The sequence below is a fragment of the Salvelinus alpinus genome, chromosome 18, assembly GCF_045679555.1.
Source record: "Salvelinus alpinus chromosome 18, SLU_Salpinus.1, whole genome shotgun sequence".
NCBI classification, from domain to species: Eukaryota; Metazoa; Chordata; class Actinopteri; order Salmoniformes; family Salmonidae; genus Salvelinus; species Salvelinus alpinus.
The window spans coordinates 17,037,066-17,061,903 of record NC_092103.1 but is presented as its reverse complement, the minus strand read 5'-3'; the positions used below and the strand labels follow the sequence as shown (position 1 = coordinate 17,061,903).

The window sequence follows — 24,838 nt, the reverse complement described above, 5'->3', positions numbered from 1 at the left end:
CCAGAAGAGTGGAGGCTGTTATGGCAGCAAAAGGGGGACCAACTCCATATTAATGCCCGTGATTATGGAATTAAATGTTTGACTTTTGGTCATGTAGTGTATGTTCTACAGGGTCTTGGTAATACCTTGATTCATAAAAGACACATGCCCTGTAAAGACCACTGTGTCATTGAAGAAGGGTCATGAAGACCAACCCACAGTTATGACATGATGTGTCTCTTCAACAGTCCTTGGTACCATGTGTCTATTCGTGTCTGGTCGTCCGTTTACCCATTGGCTCATAACGTAGTCCTGGGGACTACAGAGGACCCTTTGTACTCATGTCCAGGAATTGGATTTCACCTGTGGCTCTGAAGCGCTGAGATTCTGATCAACATCCTCCCCCTACTTTCATAAAAATTATCACAACTCCGATGGTAATGACACTTCAAGTCCACGTATGAGCAATTTCAGTGTCTGATAAGATTAACATTTATAGACATTAATAAATCTTGTCAAAATCAATATGTAATCTATTGAAATTTTGGGCAGTATGCCTGTTTGATATGAATTCATATAGGAAGTGGAAAATGGTGTGCGTCTGCGCATGTGTCCCCACCTCCAGGTGTGTGACATACCTTGCATCCTCTGATCTCCCTGGTCATTGCCCCATTGTTTGTTCTGATTGGCTAGTGTCAGTCCCTTACCTCACAGTTTTACTGCCTCTGCTCCTGCCCTGCTCTGTAGAGCACCATCGAAGTCCAAAGATCGCTGCCTGCAGTGTTTGCTCAAGCTTTGTGCCATTACACTGAATGGGATCCCGTTCCGTTACCTGTTGCTGACTGTCTCCCCCAGCCCCTCACATCCCAGCACTGGGACTCCACCTTTTCTGCTCTGTTCCTGCCTTCTACCTAGGGGTCTGTGAGGAGCGCCCCTGTGCGTCTACATCTCGGCTTGTGTCTGTATTTGACCAGACGGAAGCACAGATCTGTCTCCTGGATTTTTTCTAGTTCAACTAAAAGGGAGGGCGCGCTGAGTGAGAGAACTGGGAGTCATTGGTGTTGTACTTTCTCCCCGCTCCTCTTATTTGTACCTATCTGTGTGTTTTGCTGAAGGACCTTGCCGTTCCTAAGGACTCTGATACCATTCTTCCCACTGACGTAAGTGACTGAAATGATTGGATATTAAAAAAATGACTTTCTACTGATACTGCTGCTAACAATGTGGTGAACCTGTGTCTGGGGTCTAGGAGGGAGTCTGTCTACAAGTTCAGAGACTTCCGAGATACAGTATTTGGCTATTGAGTAAAACCTGATCAAAGTCTAATTGACCTCCAGCATCTCAATTATCTTAACCACAATAAAGCACTGTATCCAAGTGTATTTTCTGGTACAATGAAGGAAGTAGAGATGTCCAATGTGAGTCTCAACTCAAACAAAATTGTATGGAATACTATGTGTGTGTGGTTTATGGGTGTGGGAAAGCATTGTGATTACCTAGTTGTTTTGGTTTTTCGTGTTGTGGTGGGCGTGAGAGGGATAGATGACCTTATGACCTCTGGTTTGGAGTTTTGCATACAGCTGTTGATTTGTCAGTTTCTGCCAAAAAATAAATGTAGCTGTGGTGATTGAACTGCACAGTGTCATGGTGACAACCCTGTTGACATTATGGACGCACAGAGACTTCGTCTCGCTAAAAAATATATGACCCATTATTGTAAACCCATTGTGGAAAGGAAAATTACTCTGTTGAGAATCTGAAATGGCAAATTATATAAGTGGTTCATCATGTGATCTCCATTGCTATATACTATAAATACATATAGATTAAATACAGTTTATGTAACTCTAATTCTTTCCATTTACTTAAATAAAAAGTGTGGGCTGTATATGAGGTTGAGCTGGTGGCGCCCATCACGAAGGACCTAGAAAACGGATAAGAAGAGAGATAAGATAACTTGAGAGGAGCTTTGTGAATATACTGTAGGGAATACCAGGTCTAATGTTCAGGGTTATGAGCTACCTCACGTGTAGTGACTCAGTATGGTTTATCAACAGGATATTTTTCTCTGGTACTAAGCGTTGATAAGGATTGGCGCTACATCTCAACATGACATACAGTGCATTCAGAAAGTATTCAGACCCCTTGACTTTTTCCAAATTTTGTCACATTACAGCCATATTCTAAAATGGATTAAATTGTTTTTTCCCCCTCATCAATCTACACACAACACCCCATAATGACAAAGATAAAAACGTTTTTAGAATAAATTTAAAAAACACTGAAATATCACCTTTACATAAGTATTCAGACCTTTTACTCAGTACTTTGTTGACGCACCTTTGGCAGCGATTACAGCCTCAAGTCTTCTTGGGTATGACGCAACAAGCTTGGCACACTTGTATTTGGGGAGTTTCTCCCATTCTTCTCTGCAGATCCTCTCAAGCTCTGTCAGGTTGGATGGGGTGTGTCGCAGCACAACTATTTTCAGGTCTCTCCAACGATTTTCGATCGAGTTCAAGTCCAGGCTCTGGCTGGGCCACTCAAGGACATTCAGAGACTTGTCCCGGCTGTGTGCAAAGGGTCGTTATCGTGTTGGAAGGGGAACCTTCACCCCAGTCTGAGGTTCTGAGCACTCTGGAGAAGGTTTTATCTAGGATCTCTCTGTACTTTGCTCCGTTCATCTTTCCCTCAATCCTGACAAGTTTTCCAGTCCCTGCCACTGAAAACATCCCCACAGCATGATGCTGCCACCACCATTCTTCCCCGTAGGGATAGTGCCAGATTTCCTCCAGCTTGGCATTAAGGCCAAAGAGTTCAATCTTGGTTTCATAAGACCAGAGAATCTTGTTTCTCATGGTCTGAGAGTCTTTAGGTGCCTTTTGGCAAACTCCAACCCGGCTGTCATGTGCCTTTTACTGAGGAGTGGCTTCCGTCTGGCCACTCTACCATAAAGGCCTGATTGGTGGAGTGCTGTAGAGATGGTTGTCCTTCTGGAAGTTTCTCCCATCTCCAAAGAGGAACTCTAGGCTGCTCTGTTAGAGTGACCATTGGGTTCTTGGTCACCTCCCTGATCAAGGCCCTTCTCCCCTGATTGCTCAGTTTGTCGGGGCAGCCAGCTATAGGAAGAGTCCTGGTGGTTCCAAACTTCTTCTATTTAAGAATGATAGAGGCCACTGTGTTCTTGGGGACATTCAATGCTGCAGACATTTTCTGGTATCCTTCCCCAGATCTGTGCCTCGACACAATCCTGTCTCGGAGCTCTACGGACAATTCCTTCGACTTAATTGCTTGGTTTTTGCTCTGACATGCACTGTCAACTGTCGGACCTTATATAGACAGATGTGTGCCATCCCAAATCATGTCCAATCAATTGAATTTAGCACAGGTTGACTCCAATGAAGTTGTAGAAACATCTCAAGGATGATCAATGGAAACAGGATGCACCTGAGCTCAATTTCGAGTCTCATAGCAAAGGGTCTGAATACTTATGTAAAAAAGGTATTTCTGTTTTTAATTTTTTATAAAATTGCAAAAATGTCTAAAAACTTGTTTTCCCGTTGTCATTATGGGGTATTGTGTGTAGATTGATGAGGAAAACAATTAATGTAATCTATTTTAGAATAAGGCTGTAACATAAGAAAATGTGGAGAAGGGGTCTGAATACTTTCCAAATCCACTGTACTCTACCAGTGAGTATAGAGGGAAGAAAACTTAATCCATAGCACGTTAATGTACATGAGCTTTTACAAGAGCTTCACCCTTGATAGAAGAAACTAGTATGGTACAGTCAATGTCTTTATGAGGGACTATACATTTTACTTGCTCTGATCAGATTTGTATTTTCTTCTATTTTTGGGTCGTTACACCAATTAGGTGTTTTTTGAGTAGTGTATCTTGGTTAAAGAAAACACATTATATTTAACCAAATTTTAACATTGTTTCATAAAGAGCACATGTTCAACTTTTTTTTAAATAAATACAAATTCCACCATCTCAAGAGGTAGTAAGTTCCTATTGGATAGTCCATCTGTAGATGGTCTACAGACTGTTTACTGACTATCAGAAACATTTCAACGATCTCCTAACCTTAACCCTGTGTGTTAAAGTCTTCCTAGAAGTCACAGAGGACTTTAGCAAGTCTTTATTGAATTTTACATGTGGTCTATATTAAAGGCACTTCATTTTATATAACAGGATTTTAATATTTGTGCACAAATTACTGAAAATATAGAATATAATGGAACAACCCTTTTAACACGTTTCAAAGACTCCTAATGGAATACATTATTAAAAAGGCTCTAGCCACAGTATTCCAGAACAACATTTATGAAATTCATATTTCAGGGATTCTTGAAAGATGGGACAATCTCAACTTTTCTTCACAAATATTTGTCTTAATATTGACAACATTTGAAATTGACAATTTGATAGACCAAAGTACAGTATCATCTATCACCATGTAAAGGGGCAATATCCTGATAAAATGCAACTAAATGGATTTATGTCACCTCTGTCAGACACTATAAAAGGCATTTAATTTCTGCATTTATTGTTCAGCAAGTGATAACATTAGATTAATCAAATATGTGATACAAATCTCCAAACATATTTTGGTTTTGTGTTATAGCACTATATAATGCTCCAGGGCTAATTTATTGGCATGTTTTTCTAGATTCAGAACATAAAACAACATTTATAAAGCAAACATTATACCTTACTGTAGGTCTAGAACTGCAAATACTTCAATAAGCTAAGAATATGTTGCAGAACAGTGATTCAAATAAAAATTCTGAATATTGACATAAACTTGGATTTTAAAGAATATCTGTCCCTAAAAAAAAACTTTTCATTTAGAAAACAGCCTATTTGGCAATGATATGAGTCAGAAACATTTATTCTACAGTCAAAATTGACTAACTGCAAGGCTCATCATGAACTTGTCATAAAACAATTACAGCTGTTCTACACTTGCTGTTCCACACAATGGATAGAGAATATAGACCTACTATACCATCTACTGCATCTTGCCTATGCCATTCGGCCATCGCTCATCCATATATTTTTATGTACATTTTCTTATTCATTCCTTTACACTTGTGTGTATAAGGTAGTTGTTGTGAAATTGTTAGATTACTTGTTAGATATTACTGCATGGTCGGAACTAGAAGCACAAGCATTTCGCTACACTCGCATTAACATCTTCTAACCATGAGTATGTGACAAATAACATTTGATTTGATTTACTAAAGTAAATGAGACCGTTCCTGTCGTTAAATAGTTACAGTATACTGTAGCTGCACCACCCTTGTATGAAGAAATCATGGTCAGGGAATTTTCCCAACCTTGCTTCTCATCATTTTAGATGACGATTTTCACTATTATTCCATTATGTTTCCAGCTACTATTCCACATCACCCATCTGTTTTTTCTCCCAGGTGGAATATGGAAGTGTTGAGGTGAACATGGGGTCCCTACTGTCACGGTTGGGTCTGGAGTGTGGGGGGAAGGCTTTGAAAGGTGAGTTAAATGACCTGCTGATGTCTGATGCCCACTCTGGTGCGGAATTTATTATTTTACTGCCACACCTGTGTCTCAGCCCTAAAGTGTGCTAAAACCAGAGTTTATTTGTGGAAAAGTTGCTACTTTTATGGCCACACCAGTTATCTTTAAATGATGTTGTGTTTCCACCTACAGAGGAAGAAAGACACCTACGAGCAAATGACAGAGAACTCAACTTGTCTTACAAGTACGCTGTGAGTACTGGGGTTGACTATTTATTCCAAACCAATGTTTACATGATGTGTGTCTGCGTATATGTTGTATGCATGTTATATATGTTTTCATGTGTATGTGTCACAGTAACACGTTCCCCTCTTGCTCCCCATGCAGGACAATGCCATCAAAACCTCCAAATACAACATATTCACCTTTCTCCCGCTCAATCTGTTTGAGCAGTTCCAGAGACTGGCCAATGCCTATTTCCTCTTCCTCCTCTGTCTCCAGGTAACCTTTACACAGTCTTATGATGCAGCCACTCTAAGCCGTATCCTCTCAATGCTGCACAGGGCTGAGTCCTGTAGACAAATGCACTGGGACTGTACGCCTACATACTATACCTGTTAGGAGAACATCAGTATGACAGAATGTACATGTAATTGGACATCTTCACTGGCGTTCAACAGACATTATTTATGCTTCTCTGAACTCTTTTCATTTTAACCAGTTATAATAACTTATCCAGTTATCTTTTAGCATATCTACGTATGATTTAGATAGCACCAGTCCAAGGCCAAATCAAGGGAATCATTGTACACATATTCAAACTCCTGAAATATACAAAAACGTACATTGAATCTGAGTGCAAATGTGTATTTCTTCATAGTATCCACGTAAGCTTCCTCATGCCAATGGAACTGGCTGTAGGCCTATACAGTACTATACACAGAGTGTACAAAACATTAAGGACACCTTCCTAATATTGAGTTGCAACCCCCCCCCTTTGCCCTCAGAAAAGCCTCAATTTGTTTGGACATGGACTCTACAAGGTGTCGAAAGCGTTCCACAGGGATGCTGGCCCATGTTGACTCCAATGCCACAGTTGTATCAAGATGGCTGGATGTACTTTGGGTGGTGGACTTTTCTTGATACACACAGGAAACTGTTGAGTGTGAAAAACCCAGCAACGTTGCAGTTGTTGACACAAACCGGTGTGCCTGGCACCTACTACCATACCACGTTTAAAAGCTCTTAAATATTTTGTCAATTCACCCTCTGAATAGCACACATACATAATCCATGTATCAATTGTCTCAAGGCTTAAAAATCCTTCTTTAACCTGTCTCCTCCCATTCATTTGCACTGATTAAAGTGGATTTAATAAGTGACATCAATAAGGGATCATAGCTTTCACCTGGATTCACCTGGTCAGTCTATGTCATGGATAGAGCAAGTGTCCTTGACGTTTTGTATACACTGTATAGTAGGGAGTATAGTAGTACAATATAGCAGCAGAAAGGTGAGTTTTGTCTATCCTGGCTCCTCTCAGAGCATCCCTGAGGTCTCGTCCCTGCCCTGGTACACCACCGTGGTCCCCCTGGTCCTGGTGCTCTCCATGACCATGGCCAAGGACAGCAGCGATGACATGGTGAGCTCAACATCTACCAACTACAGTATTAAGACTGCATGCAGGAGATGGTCCACATAGACCTGTTTGTCGTCACAATTATGTACATGTCCTGGTCTCCAAATCCTTATTCTCTTTTCGTTTCCTTCGCCTGTGTAGAACAGACACAGATGTGACAAACAGGTGAACAACCGGAAGGTGGAGGTCCTCATCGAAGGAGAGTGAGTCTCTTTTTTGTTGTTGTGTAAACCAGATTCTCAGTGCTTGGAAAGTGCTTGAATGTCACAGATTAGCAACAATCTCAAGAGGGAGAGGCTACAGGGACACGCCTGGTACACAAAGTATATGACGTATGTCGCGCAGCGAGAGTTTAATGGGGACGAACGGATTCGGTTCAGTCAGTCATCATAATGAGACCTCAATTTGGATGTTAAATGACGAGACAGAGTCATTGATGCGAGTAACCAGTCTTGTTCAGTACATTGCAATACGCCCGGGTATATCAAGCACACCGGTAAAAAACACTGGTGTTGCAGTAATTAACATTTACCAACAGATGGTATCAACGTGCCATCTTACACCCATAACAACCTCCCCAGCTTGCTTAGTTTATGCTTGTGACAAGAAACTTGAATTTCAGAATCATTCCGTTTTTATAGGAGTAATTGTTCCTTATTTTTTATAAAAATGTAGACATTAATGCCGTAGTTGTAGGCTACGTTGAAAATCACAAGAATAAATGTCCTTTAGCTGTCACCCTGATATTGGCTACGCTATCTAACTACTTCCCTCTCCTTAATCCAGGAAAGCAGTCCGCAGCAAGTGGGAGCATAAGACACACTGTGCCAATTTCAAAGATTTTACTGAGTTACAGTTCATATAAGGAAATCAGTCAATTGAAATAAATTAATTAGGCCCTAATCTATGGATTTCACATTGGTTGGTCACAGATACCTTAAAAAATAGGTAGTGGCGTGGATCAGAATACCAGTCAGTATCTGGTGTAACCAGACACATCTCCTTCACATAGAGTTGATCAGGCTGTTGATTGTGGACTATTGATCAATGGCTGTGCGAAGTTGCTTGATATTGGTGGGAACTAGAACACGTTGTCATACACGTCGATCAAGAGCATCTAAAACCTGCTCAATGGGGGACATGTTTGGTGACATGTCTGGTGACATGTCCGGTGACATGTTTGGCCATGGAAACACTGGGGCATTTTCAGCGTCCAGGAGTTGCCCACTGAAGTCGGTTGAGCTTCTCTGAAACTGTTTGTGACAGTTTGTGCAGATTATTTGGTTGTGTAAACGCACAGTTTCATCAGCTGTCCGGGTGGCCTCTCACCTGCGGGTTCTCAGACGAACCCGCAGGTGAAGAAGCCAGATGTGGAGGTCCTGGTCTGGCGTGGTTACACCTGGTCTGCAGTTGTGAGGCCATTTGGACGTACTGCCACATTCTGTAAAACAACATTGGAGGCAATTTATGGTAGAGAAATGAACATTTCATTCTCTGACAACAGCTCTGGTGGAGCTTCTGCAGTCAGCATGCCAGTTGCACGCTCAAAATATGCCACACCTTGTCATGTGGGTGGATTATCTTGGCAAAGCAGAAATGTAATGTAAACAAATGTGTGCACAACATTTTATAGAAATAAACTTTTTGTGCTTATGGAACATTTCTGGGATCTTTTATTTTAGCTAATGAAACATGGGACCAACACTACATGTTGCGTTTATATTTTAGTTCAGTATAAATGCATGGCTCTCACTGAACCAAATCCATTCGTGTCCAATCAACTGCGCAACACACTTCATCAATTTGGGCACCAGGCATGTCCATATAGCCTCTCCCCTCTCAAGAGGTCTATATATTTGTTATGAATGCATCTGCTGGTGACGTTAGTTAGTGTTCTTAGCTTTCTCAAACACCAGAGGTCACTGTAGGCTTGCTTTAGCGCTGCATCATTACATTCTTGCTCTTTTCAGACTTCAGAGTGAAAAGTGGATGGATGTTCAAGTTGGGGACATCATCAAGCTGGAGAATAATCAGTTTGTCACGGTAAGAATGGAGGTGATAAAGGTGTCTGCACATGGTGATAAGGTCAAAGGGCAGATGTACAATAGAAATACAATCAGCCAGTGACGTTCACCAGCCATTCTACAGAATTGAAAATCTAACTGATTTCATAATTTATGGGGTCTCTCTCTCTCTCTCTCTCTCTCTCTCTCTCTCTCTCTCTCTTTCTCTCTTTCTCTCTCTCTCCTTTTGTTGTGTCTATCACTCTTTCTCCAGGCTGATCTTCTGTTGCTGTCCAGCAGTGAGCCTCTCAATCTTGTCTACATAGAAACTGCTGAACTGGACGGGTGTGTCTCTGTGTGTTGCATGTGTTTGTGTGTTTACCTTTCACACCTGTAAAATTTCACTGCATTTTTTAATTGTATCAGCTCTCCCTCTGTGTTTCTCATGCTGCTTTCTTCCTCCTCTAGAGAAACTAACTTGAAGGTGAAGCAGGCCCTGACTGTGACAGGGGAACTGGAGGATAGTGTAGAGAAACTGGCCAACTTCAATGGTAAGACTGGAAAAACGGATAGATTATCATGGCTTAAAAGTCTAGATCGTATTATTTAGAATACTCTTACCTGTTCATCAGTCACTGTTGTACAGTCCCTGAACCTCTCTGTCCCTGCATAGGCGAGGTGCGCTGTGAGCCTCCCAACAACCGGCTGGATAAGTTCACTGGCACCCTGACCCTGAAGGGAGAGACGTACTCACTGGACAACGAGAGGGTCCTGCTGAGAGGCTGCACTCTGAGGAACACCCAGTGGTGCTTCGGCCTGGTCGTCTTTGGAGGTGAGCCATATCGGTCCACATAATGACAGAGACATAACCTAACAGGTTAGGGTGTCCCTTTACATGGCCAAAACTTTCATTTAAAAAAATATCCTCAACCGACGATAGATCTATTCATTCTTTTAGGTCCAGACACAAAGCTAATGCAGAACTGCGGAAGGACCACATTCAAACGGACCAGCATTGACCGTCTCATGAATGTGCTGGTGCTGAGTGTGAGTATGAGTATTATACACACACAGACATGTACACAAACACACACACACAAACACACACACACACACACATACACCTCTTAACTGTTGTTTGGTCTTCCAGATATTTGGTTTCCTGATGATTATGTGTTTAATCCTGGCCATTGGGAATGGGATCTGGGAATACCAGGAGGGCTCTAAGTTCGCTGCCTTCTTGCCCAAGGGGGTTAACGCTCCCTTCTCAGCCTTCCTCACCTTCTGGTCCTATGTCATCATCCTCAACACTGTGGTGCCTATATCTCTCTACGTCAGGTCAGTGCACTTTACATATTCTCTAGGAGTGACAAACATATATTTTAGATATTGTTGTAAAAAAAAGAAAAATATGGAAATTTTTATGGACCTACATTCATACAGGTTTTTTGAATGTGTCCAGCTAATAATCACTGAAATGAAAGCTAGACAGTCAGGGAGCATTAAAAAATCCCCAAAATATGGATAGATGACTATTTTTTGCCAATTTTGACGGTGAGGAAACATAACCAATTTTCAGTGCGTCCCTCCGGATCTCGTTGAAGGCCACGGCCTCGTGGCAAAATGAGTTTGGCACCCCTGATCTAGTCATTCACTGCATGTGTATCTAAATGTCCAAATGTGTTACTCTTACTGTGCCTTTGATGACAGGACTGTTTCACCACTAATCATCAAAGTGAATTGATTGCATTTCTTTCTCTCTCTCTTTCTTTCTCTTCCTCCTGTGTGTTGGGTGCAGTGTGGAGATAATTCGCCTGGGGAACAGTTTCTACATAAACTGGGACAGGAAGATGTATTATCCCAAGAGTGACACGCCTGCCGAGGCCAGGACCACCACGCTCAATGAGGAGCTGGGCCAGATCAAATACATCTTCTCTGACAAGACTGGAACACTCACACAGAACATCATGACCTTCAACAAGTGCTCCATCAACGGAAAGTCCTATGGTGAGGCCTGGCGCTGGAATACACCACATAAACAGTTGTCATGTGATTACACACACAAATACATTAAGACTTAATTTAATATACATTGGCGCCAATCAGTCACTGTACCATGTAACTGACGAAATGTACTTCTGTTCTCCAGGGGAGTTGTTGGACTTTTCAGGACAAAGAGTTGAGATTAATGAGGTGAGAGGAGGACCAGGGTGTGTTGGGTTTATGGATTTAATGTATGAAAGAACATCTCTAAGTCCCTTTCTTTGGCAATAAGTCCTTACATTCTGTGGCACAAACATTCCTAACCCTGCTTTTTCTCTCTCCGGTAGAAAACAGAGAAGGTGGACTTCTCTTGGAACAACTTGGCAGACCCAAAGTTCTGTTTCCATGACAACAGCCTGGTGGAGGTGGTGAGGGAGGGCAACCCTGAGGTGCAGGCCTTCTTCCGCCTGCTGGCACTGTGCCACACCGTCATGCCTGAGGAGAAGAAGGAGGGTGAGCAAGCGCCTCCTGCTGGATTCACATGTTATTGCATGGGTGTAGGTGACTATGGAGGCTTGAGGTATAAATTGTACCTCACCACAGCCCTATGTCTACCCCTTAATGGGAGAACTATCTGTGTTACCAGTGGTTGGGACAACTGCTACCTACTCCATAGGCTAGACTAGTCTGGGTACCAGTATCTTTAGCTAACATTCCACTCTTTGCCTCTGGCATACGATTCCTATACGATTCCTCTGGCAAATGACAGGAGTGGCAAGGAGTGGAATGTTAGCTAGAAAGACTGGTACCCAGGACAAGGTTAGACACGGTGACAAATGAATCACTCCATTGTGATCTTCTAGGTGAGTTGTACTACCAGGCCCAGTCACCAGACGAGGGTGCTCTGGTCACAGCAGCCAGGAACTTTGGCTTTGTGTTTCGCTCTCGTACGCCAGAGAGCATCACTGTGGTGGAGATGGGAGAGCTGGTCACCTACGAGCTGCTGGCTGTTCTGGACTTCAACAACGTCCGCAAGAGGATGTCGGTCATCGGTGAGTCCAACCAACACTAACCGTTATGCTTTTACAATTTTAAAAACCATAGCTATCTAGAATGATCTGAATGACATGAAGAATCTATGAATCTATAACATTTGTTCACACTTTGGTGGCTTTATTGTAAGAGGTTGAATTTTTTTGTTTTTTAATTTGAGCAAACCAAACCTGATTATATCTTGTGTGGCCCCAAGTGCGCAGTCCAGAGGGCAAGCTGACTCTGTACTGTAAGGGAGCAGACACCATCATCTTCGAGAGACTGAACCCTTCCTGCAGCAACCTAACGGAGGTCACCACCTTGCACCTCAATGTGAGTAACCAGTGTGTCTGTGTGTGTGTCTATGATTATGTATTTCTTGTGGACCATGTGAATATATGTAAAATCTTACAAGATTGACTACATCTTGTGTCCAACCCTGTACATGTGTATAAGACTATAACTCTAAACTGTTCCATTGACAGGAGTTTGCTGGAGAGGGTCTGCGTACGCTGGCTCTAGCCTACAAGGACATAGACCCAGAGTATATGGAGGATTGGAAACTGCGCCACCATGTGGCCAACACTGCCATGGACGACAGGGAGGAGAAGCTGGATGCGCTGTATGAGGAGATAGAGAAAGGCCTGCTGGTGTGTACCACAGAAAAAACATATCATTTCAATGTCTTATCATAAGCCCTACAAGACAATCTACTAGCATAGACTGAATCTTACTGAATCTTAACGTTTGTACCGGTATGTGTGCAGCTGTTAGGATCCACTGCCGTAGAGGATAAGCTACAGGATGGAGTGCCCCAGACCATCGAACAGCTCTCCAAAGCCGACATCAAGATCTGGGTGCTCACTGGAGACAAGCAAGGTGGGTCATCTTCCTTAGAATACACTATCCGGCTGTATCACATCCGGCCGTGATTGGGAGTCCCATAGGGCGGTGCACAATTGGCCCAGCGTCGTCCAGGTTTGGCCGGGGTAGGCCGTCATTGTAAGTAAGAATTTGTTCTTAACTGACTTGCCTAGTTAAATAAAGGTTAAATAAATAAAATAAGAATCAATAGGCAAAAAAAATTATCTGGCACTTCCTGAGTCTCTTTTCTCTCTGTCGGGAACAGAAACAGCAGAGAACATTGGCTACTCCTGCAACATGTTGAGAGAGGAGATGAATGAGGTTTTCATTGTGTCGGCAAACACAGCAGAGGAAGTCAGAAAGGAACTCCAGTGAGTCCACAGACAGACTATTAGCAACCACATTCGTAGCTTGAAGCAACACAGTACGGCGACATGTAAAAGTACCTATCTCTCCCTTTCGACCTGACCAGGACTGCGAGGAGGAAGATGACACCTGATGGAACAGAGGAACCTACTGTCAAGAAGAGTAGAAGTGGCCTGTTTTGTCTTCTAAAGACGGAGACGGTGGCGGATGAGCCAGTGAATGGAGAGTACGCTATGGTGATTAACGGACACAGTCTGGTAAGGACAAGGACACTGGTGGGTCACAGGACAAGTTACTGGAAACGTAACATATTCTGAGCCCTGATTGACAGATGTTGCAATTACTTTTTTAATGATGATCGTACAATACAAAAAATAAATGTTTAAAGTGAACAAAAGACACACACACACACAAAAAAAGGAGGAATCTATTGGTTCTAGTGATGAAAATCGGTGTCTTGACGGCTTGTGTCAATCCTCTGTGTGTGTGATTCTTTGTGTGTGTGGTCCTCTGTGTGTGTGTGTGTGTGTGTGTGTGTGTGTGTGTGTGTGTGTGTGTGTGTGTGTGTGTGTGTGTGTGTGTGTGTGTGTGTGTGTGTGTGTGTGTGTGTGTGTGTGTGTGTGTGTGTGTGTGTGTGTGTGTGTGTGTGTGTGTGTGTGTGTGTGTGTGTGTGTGTGTGTGTGTGTGTGTGGTTCTTGCGAAAACAGGACGTGTTCCAACACTAGTGGAATTGTTCCAATATTTCATGAACAATCCTTCATTACTTTCCTTCTTCCCATCCCGCCCCATCTGACTCTCCCCCAACCTCCCTCTCCACCCAGGCATTCGCCCTGGAGAAGGACATGGAGATGGAGCTGCTGCGGACGGCGTGTATGTGTCAGACAGTGATCTGCTGCAGGGTGACTCCAATGCAGAAGGCCCAGGTGGTGGAGCTGGTGAAGAAGTACAAACAGGCCGTGACTCTAGCCATCGGCGACGGGGCCAACGATGTCAGCATGATCAAGGGTAGGAGAGAGATGGGGAGACTGGAGAGAGAATCCGATTATATGAACTACTGTAGTTAAAGATTGATACTGATGCTAAAAGTTTGACTGCTATTATACGATTCCTCTTATCAACTCATACACACAAACACACACTCATCCTCTCACTCTCTCTCTCCCTCGACCCCTCTCTCTTGCCCCCCCCCCAGCTGCTCATATAGGGGTGGGTATATCAGGTCAGGAGGGTATGCAGGCGGTGCTCTCCAGTGATTACTCCTTCGCGCAGTTCCGCTACCTACAGCGCCTCCTGCTGGTGCACGGCCGCTGGTCCTACCTGAGGATGTGCAAGTTCCTGCGCTACTTCTTCTACAAGAACTTCACCTTCACCTTTGTCCACTTCTGGTACGGCTTCTTCTGCGGTTTCTCAGCACAGGTGAGACAAAAATGCACACACCGACACATAGAGACATGATGGAAAAGCTGTCTGAGATTCCTCTTTTTGTCAAGCAAAAAAAGTATGCTTTGGTTCATTTAGTTCAATATATTTTCGCTAGTGCCAGGAGTTTTTTCTGAGCACATGACCAGGCCAGGAAAAACTCTGTCATGTATGTAATGTGTGTATGCTGTGTTGTTTTTCCCACAGACGATATATGACGAGTGGTTCATCACCCTGTTTAACCTAGTTTACACAGCTCTACCTGTGCTCAGCTTAAGTCTTTTTGACCAGGTAATTATAGTGACATATCTGACATGTCTGTAATGTACGTCAGTGGCATATTATTCACACCAAGTATTTATTCCAATGTATGTACTTAATATGTTTTGTATTCACGTGTTTCTCTTTAGGATGTGAATGACTGGTGGAGTTTCCAGTACCCCCAACTCTACACCCCAGGCCAGCTGAACCAGTACTTCAGTAAGAGGGCCTTTGTCTACACGGTGTTACACAGTGGCTACAGCTCCCTGGTCCTCTTCTTCATTCCCTGGGCAGCCATGTACGACACGGTCCGAGATGACGGCAAAGAAATTGTGGACTATCAGTCCTTCGCCCTGCTGGCCCAGACCTGCCTGCTCATCGCCGTCAGTATACAAGTAAGTAGGGGGGAGTGCATTGACTTATGATACGACATACAGTATGGTCAGTTTGTGGTGGTACATGAGTGTCCTGTGAATTAATGTTGGGTGGGGTTACAGCTGAGGCGAAACCATATCTGTATAAATACACACACACACACAGACACAGACACACAGACACACAGACACACAGTAACAGAGTAACAGAGTCTGAGGTAGCTGCATGTGTCTTTGTTAAAGCTGGGTCTGGACACCCATTATTGGACAGCAATGAACCAGTTCTTCCTGTGGGGCAGTCTGTCTGTGTACTTTGCTGTCATATTCACCATGTACAGCAATGGCATGTTCCTCACCTTAACCTCCTCCTTCCCCTTCATTGGTAAGTAGTACCCCTCAGCACCCCCATCCATCCACCTCCTCTCCCTTCATCATTCATGTCTTTCTGTCTGAACGTTTGGTAGTACTGTGGTGTGTATGTTCATAGGTATGTCAGTCGGTGCATCATCTGTCAATATGTAGGTAAGTGTCTGCATCTAAACGCATGTTGTCATGCTGTACTGTATGTAACAGGCACAGCCAGGAACTCCCTGAACCAGCCCAACGTGTGGCTGACCATGCTACTCACCTCTGTCCTCTGTGTGCTTCCCGTGGTGGCATACCGCTTCCTGCGCATTCTGTTGTGGCCCACCATCAATGACAAGGTCAGAGGTCGAGGGTCAACACATTTGTCATTGGCATAGAAGATTCACAAATGATTACTTTTCCCTCACTGTCTCTCTCATTTCTCCTCATCCCTCCCCCTCTAGGTGAGGTACAAGGTGAGACAGGACAAGGTGCTGCCCCCTACCCCTCGCCGTGTCCAAGCCCGCCGCACCAGTACCCGTCGTTCAGGCTATGCCTTCTCCCACGCCCAGGGCTACGGTGACCTAGTGACCTCAGGCAAGTTTCTGCGGAGGACCCCAAAGAGCCGGCCAGCCCTCTTCTCCCAGACAGACTCCCCATTGGCCCAGACCCAGCCTCAGTTCTACCGCACCATCAGCGAGCGGGAGGAGCCACCACTGAGCCCCTAGGACTGATGACCTAACAAGCACACAGTGTTCAGGTCATTAAGTCTGAAAACCCTCACTCAATCCATGCCAAACATCTATCAAATATCAATCAGCCATGTTTCTGTGAAACACTTCAACACTTGAGTCTGAAGAATGTGTAACATTCTTTGTCTGGATTTTATTTAAATACAAGGACAACCCCAAGCCTGAGTTCAGCATTTATTGCCAGGCATAGAATTAAGAATGAAAATACTGTAATTTAATAGGATCTCTATGGTGCCAGGTGTAGATGTATGTGTAAGTGCTTGTAACTGTGAAAAAACTATTGGTGAAACAGCAAAAATTTCATGCTGGGCATTAGTCAAAGGGATAATTATGTGGTATTATGTTTTAAGATTATGTATTAAGATTTTACAATGCAGATGTATAATATGTTTTATTATAGATGTATACATGAAATGTAGTTATTATTGAGGCATAATGGTGTTATTATACAATTTGGTGAGACTAAAATAATCTTGTTGAATCTAAGACAAACTTTCTTTGAATATTGTTCAAATGACATTCTAGTGAACTGTGTACTCAGGGTCTTGCATTGAGTTATTTATGATACATTAGATTATTATTTGAGATATCGTGGGTGCATTATGTCAATCATAGCCTATATCTGACTAACTGACATAGTAGATGTATTTTTGTAATATTTGTTGGACCTACATTAAGTTGTAATCTTTTTTTAAATCTGTGAATAATGTAATTTGTTTAATGTATGAATGGTCGTTATTGTATGACAATGTGAAATGATTTTCAATCACTGAAACCCTAATCATAGACACTCTCCAATATGATTTCAATTATGTCCTTTTTCAGCATTGTAGGCTACAGCCATAATAAATGTTTGATATTTTTGTATTCCTTTTGTTGTTGTGACTGTTGTTTTTAGTCATTGATTATTTTCAAGTAGACTAGTCTAAATAGCCTACATTTATTTATATTCGCTATTGTTATTGTTGGAAACGGCTTGAGTGGCAAGTCCTGCGCTGTGCGCATTGGATAGACACGTTGTGACGCAAATATACTGTATACCGCTGACCTGTCTGGCCTCTGTTTTCACCAGCACTAGAAGCGCGGCGCCCTGAATGTTGGAAACAAGGAACTGTCCTGCAACGGTTGGAACTATTAAACAATGTACAACAAAATTATCGATTGAAACCTTCAAACTACCTGCAACATCCACCGTATGTATGTTTAATGTTGTTTATTTTACGTAATACATCACCATTCGAGGGGCGCATGTTTTATTAATCATTCAATTACGTGATGTTGAAGAGTTTGAAGGAAACATATATCGTTATTCTTCTCAATTATATAATATGTATATGCATCCATTGTAACTTTAAGTTGGAAAATTGGGAGAAGATTACAGTGCAAGTTTTTACCTACGGCTATTAGAATAAAATGTAGGTTAGGAGATGCCTATGCGTAGGATTTTCCATGATGCTTTCCTGACAAATGTAAATGCATTTCTTTGTTTTTTATTGCTTTAGTGTGTGTTCATTTGGAATGTTATTTAATGTAAACGGATTTAGGACATTGTAGTGCGACTGGCAAATGTTGGTCATGTGTGTGTTGCGGTAGACTACTGGCATGATGCGGTGACACACACGTTCTGGGCTCCGCTGTCAGTTTCTCGCTTTCACACTCGCCCTATTTCACTCGCCTTCCCCATCTTTCATGCAGACCCTATGTCTGGAAAACTGTGTGTGTTTTGGACCGATTTCAGTGCGAACAGAAATTGTATTTGAATTAGGCTACATCATTTGTAATTTGTATTAGGATATAGAATTTGAATTTAATATTTTTGAATTTGTAATGCACAAATGTAATTATACAATTCATCATTTGAACTTGTATTTCATCATTTGAAACTGAATTGAATGAATATTGCATTACATTTTAAATTTCAATTTAATTTAATAATCAAATTGAATATTTATATATTCAGTTTCAATATGGTAGATATTGAATTCATTGTCTGTGTACAAAGTTTACAAACTATTATTGAATATGTTAATATATTTCATATATTCAACTTCTCAGATGCATTCAGATTCAGTTTTCTAATTCAGTAATCTAAATTCCGATTCAAAACCAGAGACAGCATCCTGGTACTTTGGCAGCCAGGAAACGTAGAGGAGAACAGAGAACAGATGATCACATGCCGCGTAAGACACGTTAGAAGGGAGTGTCACAAAAAACACAATTTGGCCACCATAAGAATATAGTTGGATAGCCCTGTCATAACCCCTCAGGATAGTCTTTCCACTCACTTTTCAAATTTGCTCTTGTGACTGACTGGGTTCGAAACAGGTCTCCTGCATGTCACAAGACTGTGTTAGCCCACTTAGCTAAAGACTGTAAGTTCAGGTAATTCATATAAAGCTACTGCTGCTACTCTCTGTTCATCATATATGCGTAGTCACTTTAACCATATCTACATGTACATACTACCTCAATCAGCCTGACTAACCGGGTTCTGTATGTAGCCTCGCTACTTTTATAGCCTCGCTACTGTATATAGCCTGTCTTTTTACTGTTGTTTTATTTCTTTACTTACCTATTGTTCACCTAATACCTTTTTTGCACTATTGGTTAGAGCCTGTAAGTAAGCATTTCACTGTAAGGGGACCTGTTGTATTCGGTGCACGTGACAAACAAACTTGGATTTGCTTTAAAGGACGATACACTGCTCATACTGAGACTCAGGACCTCTGCGTCGCAAAAACACGTAACCGACCCCCACCCCCGAAGCATTCCCACCCAACGCGTTATTGAAAAAGGCCTCCTTCAATGGCGCAAGGTGCGACACTTCAGGCTGAAGAGTGAGTTTACAAATCCCCATCTGCTACATTCACACCGCAAATTCACTCCACAGCGACCCCAGTGGTCAAACTGAGCGCAACTGTAGATCTGAGTCCAGTGGCACCATTGTAAAGGACGCCACGATGCCTGCGAGTACCGCTTCCCTATGACATAGTTCAGATGGAGACTCAAACTCAGGACTTCTGCCTCGTAAACACACGTGACTGCCATCCTGAAGCATTCCAAACCATCGCGCTATTGAAAAAGGCCTCCTTCAATGGCACAAGGTGCGCAAGGTCACTTCAGGCTGCTGGGTGAGTTTCACAGATCCCGATCTGCTACACTAATACATGTTAGACGTGTTCGTTTCAAGTCTCCGGCAAGGGTAGTCATAAGGGTAATGTGACTGACTAGGTTAAGAATGTGTTAGCCTGTTGAGCTAAAGCCTAGGCATTGGTCCTGTGGCTTGGATGGGTCTCTTCAAGAGGAGGTCAAAGGGGGGTGAAGTGTAAGACAGGTGGTTCGATGACCACGCTCGCATGATGAGTAACTTGTCTGAGACCTGAAAAGTTGCATTGCCTGGCACACAGGAGCCCTGGGTTAGAACCCCAGCAGTCAAACAAACAAACAAACACGTCATAGGTCTCAGGCAAGGTTGCTCATCACACGCATGGATCACCAAACCATTAAATTGGGTGCACAGATCCTTCTGCTTCTGTTTGCCACAGGAAGGGTTGTTGTTGTGCAAAAGGCCTGGTTTCGAACCCAGTCAGTTATATTGGTGCCGTGATCTCTGAGTTGGAGGTTAAAGGGGGGTGAAATGTAACAGAGATGGTTCGATAAACCACTCTCTTTTGATGAGTAACCTTGCTGGAGACTTTAAGACTTGTGTTAGCTTCCCGAACTCATCCCTTTGAGCTTTAGCTAAGTGGGCTAACACAGTCTTGTGACATGCAGGAGGCCTGGTTCGACCCCAGTCAGTCACAAGAGCAAGCTTAATAGGGAGTGGAAACTGGAATGACTATCCCTAGAAGGGCTATGACAGGGCTATTCAACTATTCAGCCAAATTGCGGTTTTTGGGACACTCCCTTCTGATGTGTCCTGCGCGGCATGTGATCATCATAGAGGGGAACAGAAGGCACGTCCATGCATCAGAGAGTTTAAGCTTTCAGGAAAGGGGTCCTAATAGTTTATAGCCAAAACGGTAGAGTCAAATTCATAAAGAAGAAAATTTATTCAACATGCCACATTGGCTTCAGAAACCACCAGAAGCTTCTGTTTACCACAGTGTTTGATTCTATCTGTTCTCCTCTACCTTTCCTGGCTGCCAAAGTACCAGGATGTTGTCTCTGGTTTTGAATCGGAATTTAGATTACTGAATTAGAAAACTGAATCTGAATGTATCCGATAAATTGAATATATGAAACTTTGATATACTTGACATAATAGTTTGTAAACTTGATACACGGACAATGAATGCAATATCTACCAATATATAAATTGTCACGGACGTCGTCCCCCCCAAAGGTGCGGACTCCGGCCGCAAAACCTGACTCTATAGGGGAGGGTCCGGGTGGGCATCTATTCATGGCGGCGGCTCCGGTGCGGGCCATAGACCCCGCTCCACCTCTGGCTCCCTCCACTTTGGTGGCGCCTCTGGTGCGGGGACCCTCGTCGCCGACCCCGGACTGGGGACCCTCGCTGCAGGCCCCGGACTGGGAACCCTCGCTGCAGGCTCCGGACTGGAGGCCGTTGTTGGAGGCTCCGGACTGGAGACCGTCGTTGGAGGCTCCGGACTGGAGGCCGTCGCTGGAGGCTCCGGACTGGAGGCCGTCGCTGGAGGCTCCGGACTGGAGACCGTCGTTGGAGGCTCCGGACTGGAGACCGTCGCCAGAGGCTCCGTGCCATGGATCATCGCTGGAGGCTTCGTGCCATGGATCATTACTCGAGGCTTCGTGCCATGGATCATCACTGGAGGCTTCGGGCCATGGATCATCACTGGAGGCTTCGTACCATGGATCATTACTCGAGGCTTCGTACCATGGATCATCACTGGAGGCTTCGGGCCATGGATCATCACTGGAGGCTTCATGCCATGGATCATTACTCGAGGCTTCGTACCATGGATCATCACTGGAAGCTTCGTGCCATGGATCATCACTGGAGGCTTTGTTCGTGCAGCAGGCACAGGACTCACCAGGCTGGGGAGCCACACAGGAGGCCTGGTCCTTGGAGCAGGCACAGGACTCACCAGGCTGGGGAGACACACAGGAGGCCTGGTCCGTGGAGCAGGCACAGGACTCACCGGGCTGGAGAGACACACTGGAGGCCTGGTGCGTGGGGCAGGCACCGGATACACTGGGCCGTGGAGGCACACTGGAGGTCTCAAGTGTAGAGCTGGCACAACCCGTCCTGGCTGGATGGTTACTTTCGCCCGGCAAATGCGGGGCGCTAGCACAGGACGCACTGGGCTGTGCAGGTGCACCGGAGCGCAGGATATCCTGGGCCGTAGAGACGCACTGGCGGCCAGATGCACTGAGCCGGCACCATCCGTCTTGGCTGGATGCCCACTTTAGCCCGGCCGATGCGGGGAGCTGGAATGTAGCGCACCGGGCTGTGAACGCGCACTGGAGACACCGTGCGCTCCACCGCATAACACGGTGCCTGACCAGTACCACACTCCCTACGGTAAGCACGAGGAGTTGGCTCAGGTCTCCAACCTGACTCAGCCAATCTCCTCGTGTATCCCCCCCCCCCCCCCCCATTTTTGGGGGGGGGCTGCCTCTCGTGCCTGCTTCGTAACCGTGACTCCTGGTATCGTTGTCGTTCCTCCCTCGCTACTTCCGCCTGTTTCCATGGCAGGGTCTTGTCCCCTGCCATAACCTGCTCCCATGTCCAAGATGTCCTCCACTCTCTCTTCTCCCGGGCACAGGATCCCTGCTCCTCCTGGCCACGCTGCTTGGTCCTTTGGTGGTGGGTAGTTCTGTCACGGCCGTCGTCGGAAGGAGACCAAGGTGCAGCGTGGTGAGCGTACATTTTATTTTATTATTGTAAACGTCGCCAACAAAACAAGAAACAAAGAAAAGACCGTGAAGCTTAACAGGGCTATAGTGCCACTAACAAAGATAACTACCCACAAACACCAAAGGAAAAAAGGCTTCCTAAGTATGATTCCCAATCAGAGACAACGATAGACAGCTGTCCCTGATTGAGAACCATACCTGGCCAAAACATAGAAATACAAAACATAGAAATAAAGAAACTAGAATGCCCACCCTAGTCACACCCTGGCCTAACCAAAATAGAGAATAAAGCCTCTCTATGGCCAGGGCGTGACATAAATATTGAATTAGGTTTTTAAATTATATTGAAATTGAATTTGAAAACCGATAGCAAAAAGTTCAAATTATGAATTCTATTTTTCAATTTGTGCATTACAAATGAAAAAATATTAAATTAAAATTCAATATCCTAATACAAATTCAAAATGATCTAATTCAAATAAAATGTCTGTTCGCACTGAAATTGCTCCATGACACACACACACACTTACCCTAACCTTAACTCCAAAACCTAACCTTAACCCTAAAACTAACCGTAGCGCCTCGCCCTAAACCTAATTCTAACCCTAACCCTAATTCTAACCTTAACCCTAAACACCCTAGAGATAGCATTTGACCTTGTGGGAAACAACAAAATGTCCCCAGTTGGTCAAATTTTTTGTTCGTTTACTACTCTTGTGGGGACTTCTGGTCCCCACAAGTATAGTTAAATACGTACACACACACACACAGTTTTCCTTCCACTCTGTTTGATAAATATTATGTTGAAATGACTGAACATAGTCTTTTTTTACCTTGTCAATCACCTTGCCCATTCCGTATTACCCCTACCTTACAACAATTATTTTCACAGAATATAGGCCAAGCTGTTCTAATCTGAACATCATAATGTCTTCTGTACTGCCCTCCAACTGCTCATTACAGAGAAACAACCTTTATAGAAACAGACAACAACAACTCAAGTTTGTCATCTTGATCTATCTTCCACTAGACCACAGCCTCTGATTCCAGGGCTAAGAACAGAATACTGAGTTGTCTGTGTATCTCATGTTACGACAATTTATTCTCTCATATGAGATGGATTAGTAGATCTGACAGAAATGTTGCCACCGCAATAGTTGGGGCTAATCACATCAGTTTGATCTGGTTTCCTCTAATATTCCTGTATCCAGGCCACAGTGAGTCTTTGCTCCACTAGTTTGTGCCTTTTCGTAGCCAGGCAGGCATGGGTGCTGACTGGGACGCATATCAAATATGCAGTGCTGTGGTTAGTCATCTGCAACAACATCCTGTCAGCCTGCATGGCCCACTTTCCACAGGAAGTCTCTCCTGGTATTTAATTAAATTGTCTTATTTAAAGGTGAGAGGCTCCAAGGTACTGTCAGTGCACAAGTCCCAGTTCTCACTGATATGACGTCTATGTGATCAGAGATCATCTTCAACTGGGTAGTTCCACGAAAGGAGTACCTTTTGTGTCCCTTTGATATTTTAAGTAGAAATTGTGCAACAATATTGAATTTTAAAAGCCTGTTTTATTAAATGAAGTGTCACGTTCTGACCTTAGTTCCTTTTTTATGTCTTTATTTTAGTTTGGTCAGAGCGTGAGTTGGGGTGGGCATTCTATGTTGTTTTTCTATGTTTTGTTCTATGGTTCTATTTCTATGTGTTGGGCCTAGTATGGTTCTCAATCAGAGGCAGGTGTCGTTCGTTGTCTCTGATTGGGAGCCATATTTAGGTAGCCTGTTTTCCTTTGTGTTTTGTGGGTGGTTGTTTCCTGTGTCTGTGTTTTCACCATACGGGACTGTTTCGTTTTCGTTTTGTATCATTCACGTAGTTATTTTTGTATTCTTAGTGTTCATTTATTAAATTGAATATGGACACTTACCACGCTGCGCTTTGGTCCTCACCTCATTTCAACGACAAGTGTTACATGAAGTGCCCTTTAAAAGGCACTTACTATAGTAATTTTTTTTAAATGTAACTTCTTGAGATGGGAAAACTCATTTTTTATTAAGTTGAAAATGTGATCTTTATGACAATGTTACAATTAGGTGAAATCAAACCTTTTTTCTTTTTTTAACCAAGTTACACCTCTTAAAAGGCACTGAATTGGTGGAACGACCCAACTGTTGTGCCAAATCAGGAACAGTAATCTTGTTATTGACAAGTGATGCTGTTATGTATTTCTCTAGTAAACCGATTGATTGAGACACAGAGACACATAGAACTATATCCTGTGATTAAAATATGAGGGTATTTATGAAAGTGTCTGCAATGGATATTACTACAGGTATTACTATGTTATGGCAGTGATGGTTGGAGATATTTGTTGACATGTGTTGTTTATTAGAAACCTTAGAGCATAAAGAGGATTTTTACAGTCTTTCCCTGGTCCCCGGCACCAGATGTTGCTGAGATTATTTACAGATTACACCC

At 43.5% G+C, this 24,838-nt stretch overlaps 2 protein-coding genes across 2 annotated transcripts in view; both read left to right on the top strand.

Annotated features, from left to right (window-relative positions):
- The first annotated feature begins 794 nt into the window (after positions 1–794).
- Positions 795–17,389, top strand: atp8b5b (ATPase phospholipid transporting 8B5b). The gene is made up of 28 exons (XM_071350461.1): positions 795–1,139; positions 5,418–5,499; positions 5,677–5,735; positions 5,872–5,985; positions 7,028–7,126; positions 7,265–7,326; positions 9,094–9,166; positions 9,401–9,471; positions 9,595–9,677; positions 9,800–9,958; positions 10,085–10,173; positions 10,277–10,464; positions 10,925–11,133; positions 11,276–11,319; positions 11,457–11,622; positions 11,973–12,161; positions 12,359–12,474; positions 12,627–12,791; positions 12,909–13,020; positions 13,271–13,376; positions 13,478–13,628; positions 14,193–14,376; positions 14,564–14,787; positions 14,998–15,081; positions 15,201–15,446; positions 15,669–15,807; positions 15,999–16,129; positions 16,235–17,389. The coding sequence occupies exons 2-28, from the start codon at positions 5,445–5,447 to the stop codon at positions 16,496–16,498; spliced, it is 3,582 nt and encodes a 1,193-aa protein (XP_071206562.1). The 5' UTR covers positions 795–1,139; positions 5,418–5,444; the 3' UTR covers positions 16,499–17,389.
- Positions 17,390–17,438: 49 nt separating this feature from the next.
- Positions 17,439–24,838, top strand: part of LOC139543917 (AP-4 complex accessory subunit RUSC2) — a 33,776-nt gene continuing 26,376 nt past the window's right edge. The window contains exon 1 of the mRNA XM_071350460.1: positions 17,439–17,715. The gene's annotated coding sequence lies outside the window, so the exon portion shown is untranslated. The remainder of the gene's footprint in view (positions 17,716–24,838) is intronic.